This window comes from Phoca vitulina, unplaced genomic scaffold (assembly GCF_004348235.1).
Source record: "Phoca vitulina isolate PV1807 unplaced genomic scaffold, GSC_HSeal_1.0 scaffold52, whole genome shotgun sequence".
Classification (NCBI taxonomy): Eukaryota; Metazoa; Chordata; class Mammalia; order Carnivora; family Phocidae; genus Phoca; species Phoca vitulina.
Genome location: NW_022589755.1, coordinates 11,613,663 through 11,632,407, shown reverse-complemented (window position 1 = coordinate 11,632,407; position 18,745 = coordinate 11,613,663). Strand labels below are relative to the sequence as shown.

The 18,745-nt window shown below is 44.4% G+C and overlaps 1 protein-coding gene across 1 annotated transcript; it reads left to right on the top strand.

The window, feature by feature from the left end:
* Positions 1-6,608: 6,608 nt before the first annotated feature.
* Positions 6,609-15,907, top strand: CXCL17 (C-X-C motif chemokine ligand 17). Its single transcript, XM_032388455.1, has 4 exons — positions 6,609-6,714; positions 14,278-14,358; positions 15,011-15,112; positions 15,810-15,907. Exons 1-4 carry the CDS (start codon positions 6,636-6,638, stop codon positions 15,905-15,907), a joined length of 360 nt encoding a protein of 119 aa, XP_032244346.1. The 5' UTR covers positions 6,609-6,635.
* Positions 15,908-18,745: the final 2,838 nt, after the last annotated feature.

The following is an 18,745-nucleotide window of genomic DNA, read 5'->3' as shown; positions in this document are numbered from 1 at the left end:
CATTGGTAGGTTTTAAATGCCCTGCAGGTAATTCTAACCAGCATCCAGGGCTGGAAACCACCAGCTTAGACAATGAAGATTAGAATCCTGGAAATCAATAAGGAAGCCATTCCTCAGCCTCTCTTTTAAAAATAACAGCCAATTCCAGGCACAAGATAAATATACTTGGACTTTGGCATGGACCCATGGTAGGGGAAAGCAAAGACCAAAAATCCCCTGATTGAGAAAGTGATGGGTGAGTAGACTGCTGTCCAATAAAAAAAGAAGGCAGGATGCTAAGTAAAGTGTCCAGTCCTGCTGGTCTATTTTCTCTCCAGACTTCAGGGAAACCTTTGCTGCAGAGAAGGCACACACCATATAATTGTACTGTCATGAGCCTGAAGTGAGCTCCTAATTGCACTGAGGGAGGGAGTTATACATCACGTGATACAAATATACGAATATGTGCAAAGATGGGCACTTCCAGGTACAGTTGAATGGACTGTTCACAGAATCTAAGTCAGAGCTACACGACCTCCCTTAAACAACCTTGCCCTCCCCACTTGGTCTTTCTCCTTAATCTCTTCTGAAGTAAAGACCCTTTTGTAAATTTCATGAAATAGGAAAGTGTACACAATCTCCTGTCACCAGGTTGTTGAAGCAATGATACTGTGCTCAACTTCCTTACCACTATTATCTTGAGGTTTCCATAAAGAGATTTCATCACCCCTGGAGGGGCCATCGATAACATGCAAAGAGGAACACCAGTTTAACCCAAATCCAGAGGCAGGAAGGACCCTGAGGAGAACTATCCCTAAAGTATTCACAAACCACCAGGAGCTGGTGCTGCTGGTGCAGGGAGCTGCTGCTAGGCAGTAAGCAATGAAGAGAAGGTAGCTGTGACATACTCCGTGAGCGCTATGAAAAGATGCAACTCAATTATCCCTCAACTATTATAAATCCAAGTATCCCTCAAGCCTCTCTCTGGGATCTCACTGAGAGGCTGGCACATAATTCAATGCTAATACTCAGGTGAAATAATTTATAGAAGGGTGGGGTCAACTAGGTCAGGAATGGCTGGGAAAGGTTTCACAAAAGAGGCAGGGTTCAGGTTAGGCCTTTGAATGGTTAAGTCTTAGGGAAACAGAGATGATGAGAAACACAAGCACTGGGAAGCAGGTGTCAGGCACCACCGGAGATGCTAATTTGGAGGGGGATTTCAGGAGTGAGAGGGGGTTTGCATGTTATTTTCTTTATTCCTCCCAACCACCGCTTGGCGTTATTTCCTCAGAAAGGTAAAGTAACTTGCCAAGGTCGGTGGTGGATCTGGGATTAACAAGCAGGTGTGTCTAATAGCACCGCCATTGAGAGAAGACTGAACATGGTATGTAGGGAATAGGAAGGAGCAGGGAGAACTATGGCGGAAAAATAAGATTAAGAAACAGGGAATTTAGGTAAGCTTGCCAAAGTGGGACCGTATGTTGTACAGCCACGAAAACTAGACAGAGACATCTGAACTTGATCTTGTATTTACACAAGAGCCTTCGAAGATTTTGAGTAAGAGAGTGACCAAAGCGACATCCTGAGCAAAGACCAAAGGGGACAGTGGTGAAAATCAGGGCTCCGGGTTCCTATTCCAAAAAGATGCCACTAACAACCATAAAGGGGGCCACACAATACAGTGGAGTGAGAACTGGACTAAGGGTCAGAAGCTTGGGTTTAAATGTAAAAAGTGGGGCACCTGGGTGGCTCAGTCATTAAGCCTCTGCCTTCGGCTCAGGTCATGATCCCGGGGTCCTGGGATCAAGCCCCGCATCAGGCTCCCTGCTTCTCCCTCTCCCACTCCCCTCCTTGTGTTCCCTCTCTCGCTGTCTCTTTCTCTGTGTCAAATAAATAAAATCTTTTAAAAAAATGCAAAAAATTACGCACTAAAGTCATGACTTTGTTAGGCTAGTTACATACTCTCTCTGCACTTCAGTTTCTCTTCACCCATAAATCAGGTAAAGTGAGACCTAATCCCTAAACGACCTCTAAAAGCTTTGCTACGCAAATTGTGGCCCATCAACCAGCAGCAGCATCGTCCAGAAGCTTATTAGAAATGCAGCATCTCGGGCGCCACCAGAGGAATCAGTCCTGTATTTAAACAAGGTGATCTGTAAACACATTAAAGTTTAAGAGACTTCTCTAAATTATGCTCCGGGGGCTCCTGCGTGGCTCAGTCGATTAAGCGTCTGACTTTGGCTCAGGTCATGATCTCAGGATCCTGGGATTGAGCCCCACCTGGAGACTTGCCCTCAGCAAGGAGTCTGCTTCTCCCTCTCCCTCTGCTCCTCCCCCCACTCATGCGTGCAGATGCTCTCTCTCTCTCTGAAGTAAATAAAATCTTTATTTAAAAAAAAGGGGGGGTTCCAGTTCTAAAATGCAATGGTTTCAGACTCACCTCAACTCTGTCACTTGACAGGGAAGAAAATTACCTATTCACTTCATTTGTGTCTAATTCATTTTTTCATTCATTTTTCCTTCATCCTAACACCGCGCCCCCCCTCCCACACACATACATACTTGCCCACACCTCAGTTGTGTTCTTAGGAAATACCAGTGGGCAGCGCTGCCATCTGGTGGCCATGACCGTAAATGCACGTAACCTCACTGTTCTTGCCCTTGAAGGGGGTGGGGATCAACAGAGTGGGTGAAGTCCAAGTCACAGATTAGACATGAGAATCACAACCACCCACAATGACCGGAAGTAGCTGTCAGACGGACTTCAGCCTGCACCATACAGTCATGTCACCATTCAAAGGGCAGTTTTTATAATAAAATGTGGTATTAGTGGGGAAGCTGGGTTCCAAGCCAAACTCTGCCCTTGTAACCTTCAAAAACAACAAAAAAATCACTGTGACATGTTTTCAGATATCCAGCCCCTGCCTGAACTCCGTCAGTAAACTTGTAATTTTCCAAGGAAATTTACTTTGCTGTGACAGCTCTTTCTCATCCTGAGCTGAACGTGTCTGCTGCACACTCACCAGTCCGAGTCCTACTCTGTTGGCCCTGAAATGCATCTAACACATTTTCACAAAACAGACCTTTCCCAAATGACAATCCTGAAGTCCCTACACTCTTCTGTCCCTTTCCAATGGGCCAGTGAAGTGTGTCCAGCACAGCGGAAACTCAGTATTCTAGGAGTGTTCTGACCAGCGCAGCAGAGCCACAGGACCACCCGTCTCCCCATTCTGGGCGCTAGACCTGTATTAGAAAGCCACATCAGCTGAGGCGACGACACTGGTTTTTCCTACTTGTACAGCGGCTCAGTCACCCCACACTTCTGTTGGCGTATACTTTCTATTCAGCTTTTTAAAAGATTTATTTTGAGAGAGAGGGAGTGGGGGGAAGGGGCAGAGGGCGAGACTCTCAAATAGACTCCCTGCTGAGCACAGAGCTAGAGCTCACAATCCTGAGATTATGACCTGAGCCAAAATCAAGAGTTGGACGTTAAACTGACTGAGCCACCCAGGAGCCCCATATTCAGTTTTATTTTTTTAAGAAATATTTATTAGAGCCTGCTGTGTACTATGCGCTGGAGACACAAAGATGAACCAGACCTGGTCTCTGCCCTCACTGAGCTCTGGGCTACGGAGGGAACCTAATTCAAAGGCAGACCATCACAGTTCAGCGGGAAATACCTCAACAGAGGTAGACACACTTTTGAGGACCATCCCAGCAACCCCCTGTGAAAATCTTCCACTCTTGTTTTCTGGGCTCAGTTTTCCTCATTTCAAGCTCAAAGTGAAAAAAAAAAATAGTAATAATGCAAATGTCCCAGACGGTCATACTTGGGTCAGACATTTCCTTCTGGTTAATCCAAGGCATTTTGGGGCTCATTCTGAATGTCCACTCTCTCCTGTTACAGCTGCCACATGAACAGAAATTCTAGCAGGTCAGAAAAATTGAGTGTTAGTCCTGTGGCTTTTCTTTCTTTTTTTTTTTTTTGGCCTGTGGCTTTGAGGTTAATGGAACTGTATGATGTTGCACAAATCATATAACTTAAATTTCCGTTCTGTGAAATGGAGCAGTTAGGTTAGCCCTCAGTGGGTCTCTATGTCTAGTGAGAACCCCTCAGAGACAGCTTCACACCTTCTTCTCAGTAGCCACCATCTAGCAAACGCCAGGGACACATTAGGTGCTCAAATGTCTACTGAATATATGTATGAATAAATGATTATTAGGGCAGCATGAATCATGGAATCAATCAACAAACATTTCTGAATGTCTACTAAGTACACTGTGGAGTCAGGAAACCAAATAGGGGCAGAATGGTATTTTCTCCCCACTTTCCCTTACCTCCTTCCTGAAGGGGAAGCTTCGTAAGGCAGAGGCTGGGTTGAAACAAATAATGTTCTCAAGATGGGCTCTAAGTAGTTGTCAATATTAACAAGAAAAAAGTCTGTTTGTCCTGGGGGTGTTTTATATCAATGAACCTGAGGGACCCAAAGCCCCCTCCCATGGTACCCAGGACCCAAACCCCACCCCAAGTCCTTGGAGGGGAAAACCAGACAGAGGGAACTGACAGGGAGCCAGGACTGAGGGGACCAGGAGGAAGGGCTGAGGAGCTCACTGACACTGCAGCAGCCTGGGAGCAGACTGACGGATAACTCAGTGGGCAAAGGAAAGCACTCCCACCAGGTCCCTTGTGGTACATGACCATTCATCAGTGAAATTTTCTTTCTGATAATGGACTGCACTTTTCACATGCTTCCTAACATACCAGGCCTAGTTAAAGTGTTACGAGATTATCACTTAATTCAACAAACACTGATAGAGTACTCCCAAAGTGCCAGGCCCTACACAAAAATGAACAGTAACACCCCCTCCACTACCCTCAAAGATCCCCATCCAATTAGCTCCATGCTCCTCTGCACTGCCCTCCTCTGTGGCCTCCACCAATCCAAATCCTACCCTACCAGCAAGACCCCGCCCAAGCTCCACCTAATGAGAGTCCTCCCAAGTGACTCTGAGCCCACAGTGAACTCCTGCCACTTCTGGAATTTGGTTCCACTTCCATCTCTAGGTTTTATGAATATATGTCATCTCGCTGGTTAGACTTGAGCCTTCTGAGAACAGAGACCATTGTTAGAATTTTCCAGAGAAACCACATCCATGGTTTATATCAGACCAAGCTCAGACCAAGCCCATGCCTTCAACTGGAGGCAAATCCCCGTTGTGCCTGCCTCATGAAGGTGCTTTATAAACTTTGTAGTAGCAAAGTCTACAATCAACTCTCCAACATGTTGATAAGCAACAATAATTTGAAAATTGAGAGGGTGGGGCACCTAGGTGGCTCAGTCATTAAGCGTCTACCTTCGGCTCAGGTCATGATACCAGGGTCCTGGGATTGAGCCCCGCATCGGGCTCCCTGCTCCGCGGGAAGCCTGCTTCTTCCTCTCCCACTCCCCCTGCTTGTGCTCCCTCTCTCGCTGTCTCTCTCTCTTTGTCAAATAAATAAATAAAATCTTAAAAAAAAAAGAAAAGAAAAGAAAATTGAGAGGGTAAGAATGATCATACAGAAATCAAAAAGGGTTTGACTCATGCCTTGCCTCTCCCCTCCTAAGTCAAACAATCACGCCATCTGTTCTCACTCCTGCCTGGAGGCTGCCAGGAAGGACTTCCTTGTTAACCTTTCCCTCAGCCCCAGCAAATATCACTCAGCATTCAAGCCCGTCTCTCCTCTTTCTTTGAGCACATTTCCCAAAGTCTCTGAAATGAGTCAAGTTTAGTAAGTACTGATGTTTTTACCTTAATGGTTACTCTAAGTAGTATTACCTTCTTCCTTTGCCTTGGGCTGATTCCAAAGTCTGGAGCCAACAATCCCAACAGCACAGGCAAACACCCTTTAAGGGCTCCTTCCCTCCTATGGTTCCTGTTTCTCAAACCTTCTTGGCCTTGAAGGCCTGGGGGTCTTCCACCAACCCAGTTCCTTCTCCTTTAGTCTAGAGCAACTAAGCCACAGCCACCTTCCTGATGAAAAACAAGGAAGCCCAGTATGACCCACTGCTTCAGGGGCAATGTTCTGAGCAAGAGAGAAATAGCCTCTCATCTTCAGTCCTCTCTGCTTTCCACCTTACTTATGTGGCCACAGAATTGGGAGGAAATTGTAAACAGAGTGAGGACGGAGCAACTTCTCAAGCAACACTCCTGTTGCTCCAGGGGCCTGGAGGACAGAGGGGAAACAGACCATGTCATCCTCTCTTCTGCTGACCCTTAGTACTCGCTTTCCTGCCTGATATTAAGCTAGAAAGCATCACCAAAAGGTATAAGGAAATTCAAAGAGCAAAAAGATTTGGGGAAGAAATCCTAGCACCCTGGGGGGTAGGGAGTGGGGGAAGAGGAGGGGAGGGAACCAGTATTGCTGCCAAGTTGTCAGTCACCTTCTTGTGTTCTTAAGAATGCTTCATTTTTTTGTTTGGCCAGTTTTGCCTCCCAGATTCCTGTAAACCTGTTACCTAACAAGGTCAGCGTCACTTAGCTGTTCTCGCCCTCTAATGGGAACACTGGCCAGGGATTAAAGCCCAGACCACCATCCCCAGGAAGACGTCGGGAGCCTCCAACTGGAACCCTCCACACTCTCCTCAAGTGACTCAACAGCAGCACCAACAGTCGCAATGAAAATTCTAATCTCTTTCCTCCTTCTGTTGCTGCCACTAATGCTGATGCCTGTGGTCTCTAGCAGCCCAAATCCAGGTAATAAGATTAATTTTCTATAAAGGGGAAACAGGGGGGAGAAGATGTGGTAAAACAGAGAAGAAAATGTGGCAAAAAAACCCAACAACCATGCATTGAAATGTAGCCCCTTCCAGCTACAAGGATTTGGGACACGTTAGCTTCTGTCAATGCCTGGTTCCTCATTTACAAAAAGGAGAAGACTATACTTACATCCAGAGTGTTGCGAGAGCAAAATGAGATAGTGGGTATCGAAATATCTGAAACCGTAGCTAACGAAATACAGATATGCACTGGCTCAATAAAAATCTGCTCCCTTGGGACGCCTGGTTGGTTCAGTCGGTTGAGCGTCTGCCTGCGGCTCAGGTCATGATCTCAGGGTCCTGGGATCAAGCCCTGCTCAGTGGGGAGTCAGCTTCTCCTTCTCTCCCTGCCTGCTGCTCCCCCTGCTTGTGCTCACTCTCTCTGTCCAATAAATAAATAAGATCTTTAAATAAAATTTTTAAATTAAAAAAAAAATCTGCTCCCTTACCTTCTGCCCCTAATCCCTTTCCAGAAGAGCCAGTCTTGGTGACGGCAGTGTAAAGGTGTTAAAGGCAACTGTACATTCATGGAGGATGAGAAGTCCTTGCTTATATTCTTTATAGTGCACCAGAATGCAACCAATAATTTTTAATGCTATTTAATGGTAAAGTAATAAACTAGAAAAATCATATCACCAGATAGTATCCATATTGGAAGCTTTAGCCATACTAAGCTCACCTTTTGGGAAGCAGGCCTTAGGTTAAAGGCTCCAAATCAGCTCCAGCTTTTACTACATCTCAGGTGGCCTCACCATTAGCAGAACAACCATGCAGAAGAGAGCTCATCCCATGTATGTTTCTACTCGAGAGAACCAACTCCTCAAGGCCTACTTTGAGGTAAAATAGCTTTTTTACATATTTAACATCAATTTGATCCTTAAAATCAGAAGTTCACCTTACTCCACCCCAATTTTACAGTTCCCTTCCCTTGTAGAGAGAGATCTCTGGGAGGTGCTGGGCCCCATAGTGCTAGGGCCTAGACTGCCAGTCTGGAGGGGAAGGCTTTTCCATCATGGTGACAGACACCAAGGCTAGAGTCCTCACCCTCGATTCAAAGCTCTAACCACAACCTGCCTTTCCAATCCACCCCTCATTTCACTAACAAATGCTCTGTGTTCCACCTAAACTAGACTGTTGGTTGTTCCCTGAATGGGTCTCATGCTTCCCCACTAGCTTAACTTCACTCATATACTCAGCTCAGAAACCACCTCCTCCTCACAGCCTCCCTGATAACTCTCTCAACCAGATATGAGCCCTCCGTCCTGTGAACATGCTTAGTCCAAACCTGACTCTCTCTTTGCACTTGTCATATTCTGTCCTATATTGAAGGTGTGCCTTTCCTACCTCCACCCTTGCCCTTCTAGACTGTAACCTCCTTGGTGGCACAATCTGGTATATTGTTTCCATATCCCTCACACTATCCAGTATAGTATTCAGTAAATATTTGCTAAGTGAAAGAATAAATGCTCAGGTTTCTAAGTTCAAAATGTTGCCCTTAAAAGACTCTACACCTGGGTTTGATAGCAGCTCTATTAACATTTTGGGCTGGGCAAGTCTTTGCTGTAGGGTGCTATTCTGTGCATTGTAAGATGTTCAGCAGCATCTGTGTGGCCTCTACCAACTAGATGCCAAAAGCAGCCATTCCACCCCTGCCCCCAGTTAAGACAGATAAAGTTAACTCCAGACGTTGCCAAATGTCCCCTGGAGGGGGAAACTGCTCCCCAGCTGAGAACTCCTGCAATAGTTCTCAAACCTGACGACACGTTTATACTTACTTAGACCTGTAAACTCAGCCTTGGAGCCCAAGGAACCTAGATTCAAATCCTGTTCCACCCTTACTTTACAACCCTAGACAAGCTGCTTCATTTTTGGAGCCCGTTTTACCATCTTAAAATGAGTAAAATACCATTTAGAACATAGAATTGTTGTGAATATTAAATGATCTATAATGTATACCTAGCAAGGATTCAATAAACAGACGGAGTAAAATATCTCAAGTAGCTCCTAAAACACAAGGACAATGAATTGGGGAAAGCTCGCTCTGCCGCCAGGTGGCGCTATTAGAGCCACATCCGGCTCCATCCCAGTCTTCCAGCCCAACACAGCTTTGCAGGACCTGTCTGGCTAGAGGAAACGACACCCCTCACCTTCCCATCCCCCCCCCATTCTCAAAATAAAATCGGATCTTACTTTATCTCTTAAAATAACCACATACATGCACAGTGTGTTTTTCACAGAGAGGGAGAATAGATAAGAATATATGAAAATGTTAGGAAACAAATCACTTGTAATAATAGATAAATTACTTATAATATCATTAACTACATTAATCTACAATAATAGCTGAAATGTGTTAAGCAATCCTATGTGGCAGGCAATGTTGTAAGCTCTTCACACATATTACCTCACAGAAACACAATGTATTTTTTAATTCACTTTTCATTTTTCAGACTTAAGAAATGCTATAAAAATAATCAGAGTTCCCATATATCCTTCATCCAGTTTTTTTCAAATAACATCTTACATAACCATAATATCATTATCAAAACCAGGAAATTAGCATTGACATAATACTATTAATGAATGTACTAATATTCAGGTTTGCTAATCACCCCATTAATGTCCTTTTTTTGGTCCAGAATCCAATCCAGGATACTACACTGAATAAAGTTGTCATGTCTCCTTGGTTTTCCCCAAACTAGAGCAGTCTCTCAGCGTTCCTTGTCTTTCATGATTTTGACAGTTTTGAAGAGTACTGCTCAGTTATTTTGTAGAAAGCCCCTCAGTTTGGGTTTGTCTGATGTTTCTTCATGATTAAATTCAGATTATGCATTTTTAGCAAGAATACCACAGAAGTCATGTGTGCCCTCTCCATGCATCAAATCAGATGGCCCACGATAATGATCATTCCCAACTACTGATGATATTTTTTTTTTAAAGATTTTATTTATTTATTTGAGAGAGAGAGAGAGAGCACATGAGAGGGGGGAGGGTCAGAGGGAGAAGCAGACTCCCTGCTGAGCAGGGAGCCTGATGCGGGACTCGATCCTGGGACTCCAGGATCATGACCTGAGCCGAAGGCAGTCGCTTAACCAACTGAGCCACCCGGGCGCCCACTGATGATATTCATTTTGAACACTTGCTTAAGGTGGTGTCTGCCAGGTTTCTCTAATGTAAAGCTACTCTTTTTCCCACTGTAATTAATAAGTATCTTGTGGAGAGATACTTTAAGACTATGCAAATAGCCTGTTTCTTCTCATCATACTTTTGCCCACTAATTTTTAAAATCCTTTGATGATTCCCACCTTCAACAAATGTTACTATGGTATTAGCCAAATGGTGATTTTCTATTTCCATCATTCCTTCTACATTTATTAATTGGGATTCTACTATAAGAAAAAGCTTCTCCTTCTCTCCCATTTATTTATTGAATTATTTATTTATATGAGTAAAGACTCATGGATATTTATGGATTATAATCCATTACTATCATTATTTATTATGTTGTTCATATTGTCTCAGAATTGACTATTGAGAGCTCCTGCAAGTAGGCTTCTCTGTCTTTTTGACATAGCATTTTTTAGCAGTTCCGGACTTTCTGATACCACAAGATGTTCCGGGCTCATCTTGTACTTCCCTGGTCTGCCTTGGAATCTGCCATTTCTCCAAGGAGCTCTGGTTCCTTTCATTGGAGAATGGTATTCACAAACCATGGGCACTAAGGTATTGCCCATGGCTACTAGGTGCTAGTGCTTCTACGCCCTCTAGTGGACAAAGCTGGGAAACAGATGCATGTGCACACACTAATAGACTATTATTAGCCCCATTTTACAAATTAGGTAAATGAAACACAGAAGTTAGGCAACTTGTCCGAAATCATAAAGTTAATATGTAGTGGAACAGGGAAGTCAAAATAATGATAGATCTACCACGAGTCCTAACAAGTGGGAGTAGCTTCTTTACACATACAGATCAGCAGAAAGCAACAAACCTAACATACCAGCATAGACACCCTCTTTGGGACTGAGTGACAGAAATCCGCAATAATAACCACAATAATAACCATCATGTACTGAACACCTACTTGGGCACTGGCCGTTGGGCACCCCCAGTAGCTCATTTATTCCTAATTCTGCAAGGTGGATACTACTATTCTCGTTTTACAAACCAGAAAACCAAAGATCAAAGAAGCTGAGACAACATGGTTAACTGACAGAGCAAGTAGTTGATGCCAGGTCCGCCTGCCTGGATGTAAAGTTCATGCTTATTCCACTGTATCAATATTCTCCAAAATTGATTTTCAGTAGGACATAAATTAGCTTTTACTTCAATAGTTATGTTTATGTCAATGCATCTTAGAAAAAAATCTAAGCATGTATCAAACCCCTAATCTGATAATTTTGCAGATAATATTGATAATATTGCAGAGGATGAGGCTGTTTTGTAAATTAAATCTGTTTAAAGAAAAAGTAAGAAGTAAATAATAGTAGAGGTGGTACAAGCTACAGAAAGCATCATAAAGGTGGCCCAGAAATGTCTGAGGTTTGGGAAACATAATATTACAGGAACGTGCAGCTTCATTTTAAGTTACACCATGGAATTAGGGTTGTAAAGGCTGCAGAAAGAACAACAGACTTAAGAAACTTGGACCTGGGTTTTAGCTTCAGATGTGTCACCGTTACCTTTGTGAACTTGGGCGTTTCATTTGCTCTCTCTGTGCCTCAGTTTCCTCATCTGAAAAAAAAGGGAGAGTGATTTAGTTAATTAGTACAACCCTTTCACAAGCCATTTAGTAATAATATCAAGAAACATAAAACTATTCTTAACTTTTGACCCAGCAATTCCACTTTGGGAAATCTTGCCCAAGACAATAATCTAACATTTGGAAAACAGTTACAAACATAAATTTATCAATATCCAAAAGTAAAACAATCTAAATATTCAGCAATGAGTGAACAGTTAAATAATTAGGAGCTCATATGCTTAATGAGAATGTTATGCAGTTATTAAAAATGTCTGTTATTGGGGCGCCTGGGTGGTTCAGTCGTTAAGCGTCTGCCTTTGGCTCAGATCATGATCCCAGGGTCCTGGGATCAAGCCCCAAGTTGTCATTGGGCTCCCTGCTCAGCGGGGAGTCTTCTTCTCCCTCTCCCTCTGCCCCTTCCCCCAACTCATGCACTCTCTCTCTCTAGTAAATAAATAAAATCTTTTCTAAAAAGCGGGGGGGGGCGCCTGGGTGGCTCAGTTGGTTGAGTGTCCATCTCTTGATTTCAGCTCAGGTTATGATCTCAGGATCGTGGGATCCAGCCCTGAGTAGGACTCTGCCTGGGCATGGAACCGGCTTGAGATTCCCTCTCTCCCTCTGCCCCTCTCTGCTCACACTCTCTCTCTTTCTCAAAAAAAAAAAAAGTTAATAAAAATATCCATTATGAAGATGACATAGAAACATGCTTATTAAGTGAACAAAAAGAAACTTGTTCACATACTATGGTTATCATTGTATAAAGAAAATCATATGCAGGAAACACACCAAAATACCACCAGATGATAAGAGCAGAGATTTCCTTATTTGCACTTTCCAAAATTTCTCTAATATAGCTATATTACATTTAGAATGAAAAAACTTCTAAATAAAGAGATTCAACTAAATAACCTCCAAGATTCCCTCTGGCTCTAGCACTCTGTGGCTTTCCTCTGGAACTACAAGTAGAGGTCAGTTGAGAGTAAAATATTAGAAAAGTTTAGATGGCAGGGGCTATGTGTGCCTATTTGAATCATTTTAATAGCACTCAAAACAGCACATGAGAACATTTGGAAACTAGCACTTGGGAAAATGATGCAACACCTTCCATCTGTGTGGCAGAAAGGGCACAAGTCTGGGAAAGAGCCCTGGATTGAACCAGATGATCTCTAAGGGCCCTCTCCAGACAATCTGTTCATTTGCTTACTGAACAAACATTTACCAAGTGCCTACCATGTGTCAGCTGTATGTAGTTGAATGACTATTGAGCCATCTGTGGGAGAAAGATTTTTAGTTTCCTAGGGCAGACCTAACAAAATAGCACAGAATGGGGGGCTTAAACAACAGAAATTTATTTTCTCACATCTTTGGTATCCCTTTGCCCAAATCTCTTCTTATAAAGACTCCAGTCGGACTGAATCAGGACCCACCATAACGACCTCATCTTAATTCAAACTCATTTTAACTCAGTCAACTCTTTAAAGGCCCTATCTTCAAATACAATCATTCTGGGGATTAGGGCTTCATCATTTTTTGGGGGGGACACAATTCAGTCCACAATAGATTTCAAACAACAAACTATACATATAACTGTGCATTAAGAGAGCTGCCTTCAAATACAATAGAGAACCATGTGAAGGCATAATTAATTTTTACAGGAAATATCAGAAACTACTATACAAAGGAAGCATCATCTGGGCCCACTTCTAGCTCCAGAGTCTCAAGTCTATCAACCATCATCCTTGATTGTCATATAAATATTTTAGGTATCACAAAATGGGAATAAGACAGCATCAGGTAATAAGACAGACTTGACTAGAGGCCAAAAGAGGAATGGATTTGTTCCGGAGGCACAAAGGTAAATACCATCCTCTTATAGTTGAACTGGGATTACGGATTCAAATACAGGAACCTGAAGGTCAGGTGAAGATCCTGACTAGTTTATGGAATAATCTGCTCCTTGTTCTCATTCCTTAAGTCATGAGAATTTTAATGTGTGCTGGGGCTAGGGGGTATTGTCAGGTCTTTTTTTTTTTTTCCTAAAAATTTATTTATATATTTGAGAGAGAAAGGGAGTGAGAGCAGGAGAAGGGTGGGAGGGGCAGAGGCAGAGAGAGAGAGAAACCCAAGCAGACTCCACATGGAGCACAGAGCCCGACATGGGGCTCGATGCAGGGCTTAATCCCATGACCCTGAGATCATGACCCTGAGATCATGACCTGAGCCAAAACCAAGGGTCAGATGCTCAACCAACTGAGCCACCCAGGTGTCCCTGTCAGGTCTTGATTTATGCCCACTTTTTGTCCTTTCTTCCATCTAGAAGCCATTCTTTTTCCACCTACCTCCAGCTAAGCTCTTCTCTAAGCCAGATTTTAAACCTCAATTCCTTATCCATTTAAAATACTCCTCTCTTGAAGTACCCTAGATCCCCGAATAAAAAAGGAAGTTAGGGATGTCTGGGTGGCTCAGTCAGTTAAGTGTCTGCCTTCGGCTCACGTCCTGGTCTCGGGGTCCTGAGATCAAGCCAGGCATCGGCATCAGGCTCCCTGCTCAGTGGGGAGCCTGCTTCTCTCTCTCCTCTCCCTCTGCCACTCCCCCTGCTTGTGCTCTTTCTCTCTCTCAAATAAATAAATAAAATCTTTAAAAAAGAGAGAGAGAGAAAGGAAAAACCATTGATGCAGGTAGCACAATGCTGAGGTACCATTTCTGTTGGCCCCTTCCCTTTCCGGTGCGTGGCCATGACCTGTTTCCTTCCACCAGGGGTCGCCAGAGGCCATCGGGACGATCGCCAGGCTCCTAAGAGGTGGCTCCACGAAGGCGGCCAAGAATGTGAGTGCAAAGGTCAGTATCAACAATAGCACTGCACCATCACCAACCAACTCTCTCCTGAGCCCCACCCCTGCCTCCCACACACCAGTACAGATGTTTTCTGAGCTGACTTCACCCACTGCCCTCTCCTCCAGCCCACCACATGCAGCACCAACGCTTGTCTTCTTCCTGAGTCTCCGGCAAGAGCAGGACCCCTCCAAAGTCCAGGGGAGCTGGCTGAATCTCTGGCTGCCCCTTCCCCTTTACTCTTTTCCCCAATAACCCAGGGCTGCCTTACAAAAAATTCCTGGATCTTGTTTTTGACCTTTGTTTACCCATAAATAAGACTGAGATCCGAGAGGCAAAATGCTTGGCCTAGTTAAAGGAGCCAAAGGCAGCCGCCTCAATCTTTTCTTCATATTTTGGTCTCCTTAATGATATCCTGATGCCACCTCCAAACCTGCCACCAAATTCTTGCCAATACAGGTCAGACAAAACAACTCAGAAATCCTGGTGCTCATATAACTGGGTATCCCCACTGTTCTGTGTTGACCCCTTTCCCCACCTCCACTGCAGTCTGAAAAAGAAACTGGAAGGCAAGGAAGATGGCAAGTAAAGCCCTGCCCCACTCCCTATTCTCAAAGATATTAACCTTCCCCTCTAAGCACCAACCCTGTTATTTCAGACTGGTTCCGGAGAGCCCCTAAAAGAAAAATCATGACAGTGCCTGAGATGCCAAAGAAGCAGTGTCCCTGTGATCAATTCAAGGCCAGTGTGAAGAAAACCAGTAAGTTTCAAACGAATGACCTTCCTTAAACCAGAGGCACTCTGTGGAATCAACTAGGGATGGAGCAGGGGTTGAGAATAGACAAGAGAAGTGAAATGAAGACCAAGATAAGCACACCTCTCAACACTTTCTACTCAATGTCAACTTGAGGAAATAAGACGAGCAAGGGAGGCGGATACAATTTTCCTAATACTAGAAAGGTTCGACCAAATTCTTAGATTTTAGAAGCCCATTGCTTATCAAAGTGGAGGGAGATGGGGCTATTGGGGACCCAGTCATTGATCTCTGAAGATGTCAAATAGAATTTGGTTCCTCTCTTGGGAAATTTTTAAATGTCATATAAAAAGTAAATTGGCAAATTAAACTGATTGAAACGATGATATTATGAAGAATGAGATAAATCAAGATCCTTATCACTGCTGGTAGAAGTAAAATACAATTTGGTAGTACCTATCAAAAATTTATTTATTTATTTTTAAGTATTTTATTTTGGGGGGCACCTGGGTGGCTCGGTTGGTTAAGCATCCAGCTCTGAAGAATGAGGAGTGAAGAATATATTTTCTTTATTTTAATTTTTAAAATTTTTTTAATTTTATTTTTTCCATTGGACGAGTCTCACTTTTACATCATCTTGAAAGCTTTCATAAAAATTAAATTTTTAAAACGTTTTTAACATTAATCTTTATTTTCACCCTAGGGCACCAAAGGCACCACAGGAAGCCAAACAAGCACTCCAGAGCCTGCCAGGAATTTCTCAAACAATGTCAGCTAGCAAGCTTTGCTCTGCCATTATAGGACCTCTGAGGGCTCCCTCTCCCAATGAAATATTCTCAGTCAAGATGATAGTCAGCACCCCTAGAGGATGTTCTTCTCTCACTTCCAGCTCACCCTCCCTGACCCCTCTTCAGTGTTCTCACAAAGCATTTTCCCCAAGATTATTGCTCCCTCTGGTGCTCTCTTCTCTTGTCAGTCTTTTCCTGTGCCCCCCTCTCCCCTTTCCCAGGCTTAAGCTTAATTACCTGAAAGAAACCTGGAAACCCTGGTTTCTTAACTGGTCCCAAATGACCTTAAATATAACCAGGCAAGTAGCAAGCAGAAGTCAATAAATATTTTTAAATGTAATAAGTCAAAATCATTTCTTTCAAATGGGGTCTGGCAACTCATTCAATCCCCACTTTAGCCTGTTTACTGCAAATTCTACCCAGATTCTACACACACTTCTCCCCGCCACCAGCCTCACTCTTCCTCTCCACTGCCCAATTTTTTATTCTTTTACCCATTTAACAAACCTTTTTGAGGTAAGAGCTAAGTGGGGCAAAGAAAGCAGGTATAGCAACGAATCCGACATGATCTTACTAAAGACAATATAGATTAAAGAAAAACAAAAAAACCCTGGCACAGTCTCCCAACACATAAAATACCTTCAATATTTATGATTCTTCTTATCATCATCATTATCATTAACGGTCGTTGCACTCTGTGAGTTTCCAGTCTAGTACAGAAAACACATATTCTTGGGCACCTGGGTGGCTCAGTCGTTAAGCGTCTGCCTTTGGCTCAGGTCATGATTCCAGGGTCCTGGGATCGAGCCCTGCATCGGGCTCTCTGCTAGGCGGGAAGCCTGCTTCTCCCTCTCCTACTCCCCCTTCTTGTGTTTCCTCTCTCACTGTGTCTCTCTCTGTCAAATAAATAAATAAAATCTTAAAAAAAAAAAAAAAGAAAAGGAAACACATATTCACAACCACAGTTCAAGGCTAGAGAGATGGTGTGGAAGATCTCAAATGCCATTGAAAAGGGCTTCAAGCTGTAAGAATGGGAGGGTGTCATTTTTTAAACGTGGAAATAAAATTATCAAAGCAAAAATATAAGGATATTAAACTGGCAGCCATTTGAAAGAATGAATAAAGAGGAAAAGATTATTACAACAGTATAAAGACTGCCTCCCCTCTGACCCTTTCCTGAAATGTCAGAAGGGGAGGGGGAAAAAAAAAACACTCATCCAGTATCTGACTTCTGTCATCCCAGATGAAACAAAGGACTAAATTAGGTTGCTTGCCTTAAGAGAAAAAACGCTTTAACTGAGTGGTAAGTGGGGTGGGGTCCTATTTATGACACAAGAGGGCAAGCCCCTCCCCTCTGGTAGGAGAGTGCTGGGCACACAGCCTCCTCCCGTTCCTAATCCCTCCTCCCACAGCAGGAGGCACAGAAGTGCATCGCTTGGCACAGGAGTGGAGGTCAGCAGTGCCACTTGCAGCTGCCTTAAAAAGGAAGACCAGGAATGCCAGGATGAAGGAATGGAATCCAAAGGGAGGTGCCATTATGAGGAATCAATGAGGGATCTGTGACAAAAAAGGCCTTGGGGGCCCAGAAGGATGAAACCTGGGAGAGCAACATCTCCCGAGAGGAAAGTAACAACAGTGGAGCCAGGTTCTAAGTCAGTATCGAGGCCTGACTTGGAACCTAAGCCATCCCAGACACATATCACCCAGCCAGAGCCTGGGCCAAAAGTGACAGCCACAGCCCAGCCAGCATCTAAGACTCATCAGGGACCCGACAGTCAGCAGGAGCCCGATCCACAGCAAAGACCCCTCACTCAGCAGGAGCCCCTTGCCCAACATGAAGCTGAATCCCAGCAGGAACCTAGCACCCAACAAAATTCAGGTTTGCAGCAGGAATTTCTTGCCCCGCAGGAGCCTGCACCACAGCAATCACCTCCCGTGCACCGGGTGCCCTCCTCTCAACAGGAAGCCGCCTCCCAGCAGGGACCCGGGCCAGGAAAAGAATCTGAAACTCAACAGGAGCCAGAATTGAGAGAGGCACATGTTGCCCAGCCAGGACCTGGCCCAGTGCAGCAACCTCCAGATCAACAAGAAGCTGGATTAACACCTCCAGCCCAGCCTAGACCGGGACCCAAAAATGGATCACCTGCCCAGACTGAATCTATATCCCACGAGAGACTGAGACAGTCAGACCCTATAGCCCAGCAAAGAGTTCCAGCCCGAGGAGCCAAATCCCAGCTGAGATCTTCGACTGAGTGGGGATTTCTCTCAAAACTACACCGAGTATCCACACAGCGACGAGCCTCAGAGTGGAGGACGTTTTATGAGTGGGTCACAGATTCGGACTCAGAACCAGATGTGGGGTCTCCATTAAAGAGCAATTCATCACCCAAGAGGGGTGGAACAGTGGCCCAGGGAAAGAAGCTGGCCTTCAAGGGGCAACATGAAGTGGCATCAGGGTATGGGGGGACATCAGCACATGGGAAGAAAACTGGCAGCCAGAATCACAGACACTACAGGGACACAGGTGAGTTTGAGGTGGGAGGAAATGAGCCTCCCAGAGACGGTCATTCATTCAGTCGAGAGGAACTAAGGCCTGCCCGTATGTCAGGTTGGCTCTGGGGATCCCTCACCAGTCCTTCCAAAGATCAACAGCCCCATTTGATAGATGAGGAGGCTGAGGCCTGGAGACGTAAAGACCTTGCAGGAGGCAGGGCTGATATCGGGAGTGGCAGAGCCAGGCTGTGACTTCTTCCCTGCACCAGGCTGCCTCCCCACGGAGGATTTGGGGGAAATCAGAGAGAAGTGGGACAGGGCTCTGAGCTTCGGGCCAGGAAAGAGAGTAGCTCCCACC

Bases quoted from the DNA above. Each gene is read 5' to 3' on its own strand.
- CXCL17 (XM_032388455.1), top strand. From the start codon at position 6,636: ATGAAAATTCTAATCTCTTTCCTCCTTCTGTTGCTGCCACTAATGCTG. The intron at 14,359-15,010 runs GTCAGTATCAAC...CTGTTATTTCAG, and splicing joins CCAAGAATGTGAGTGCAAAG to ACTGGTTCCGGAGAGCCCCT. The intron at 15,113-15,809 runs GTAAGTTTCAAA...TTTTCACCCTAG, and splicing joins GGCCAGTGTGAAGAAAACCA to GGCACCAAAGGCACCACAGG.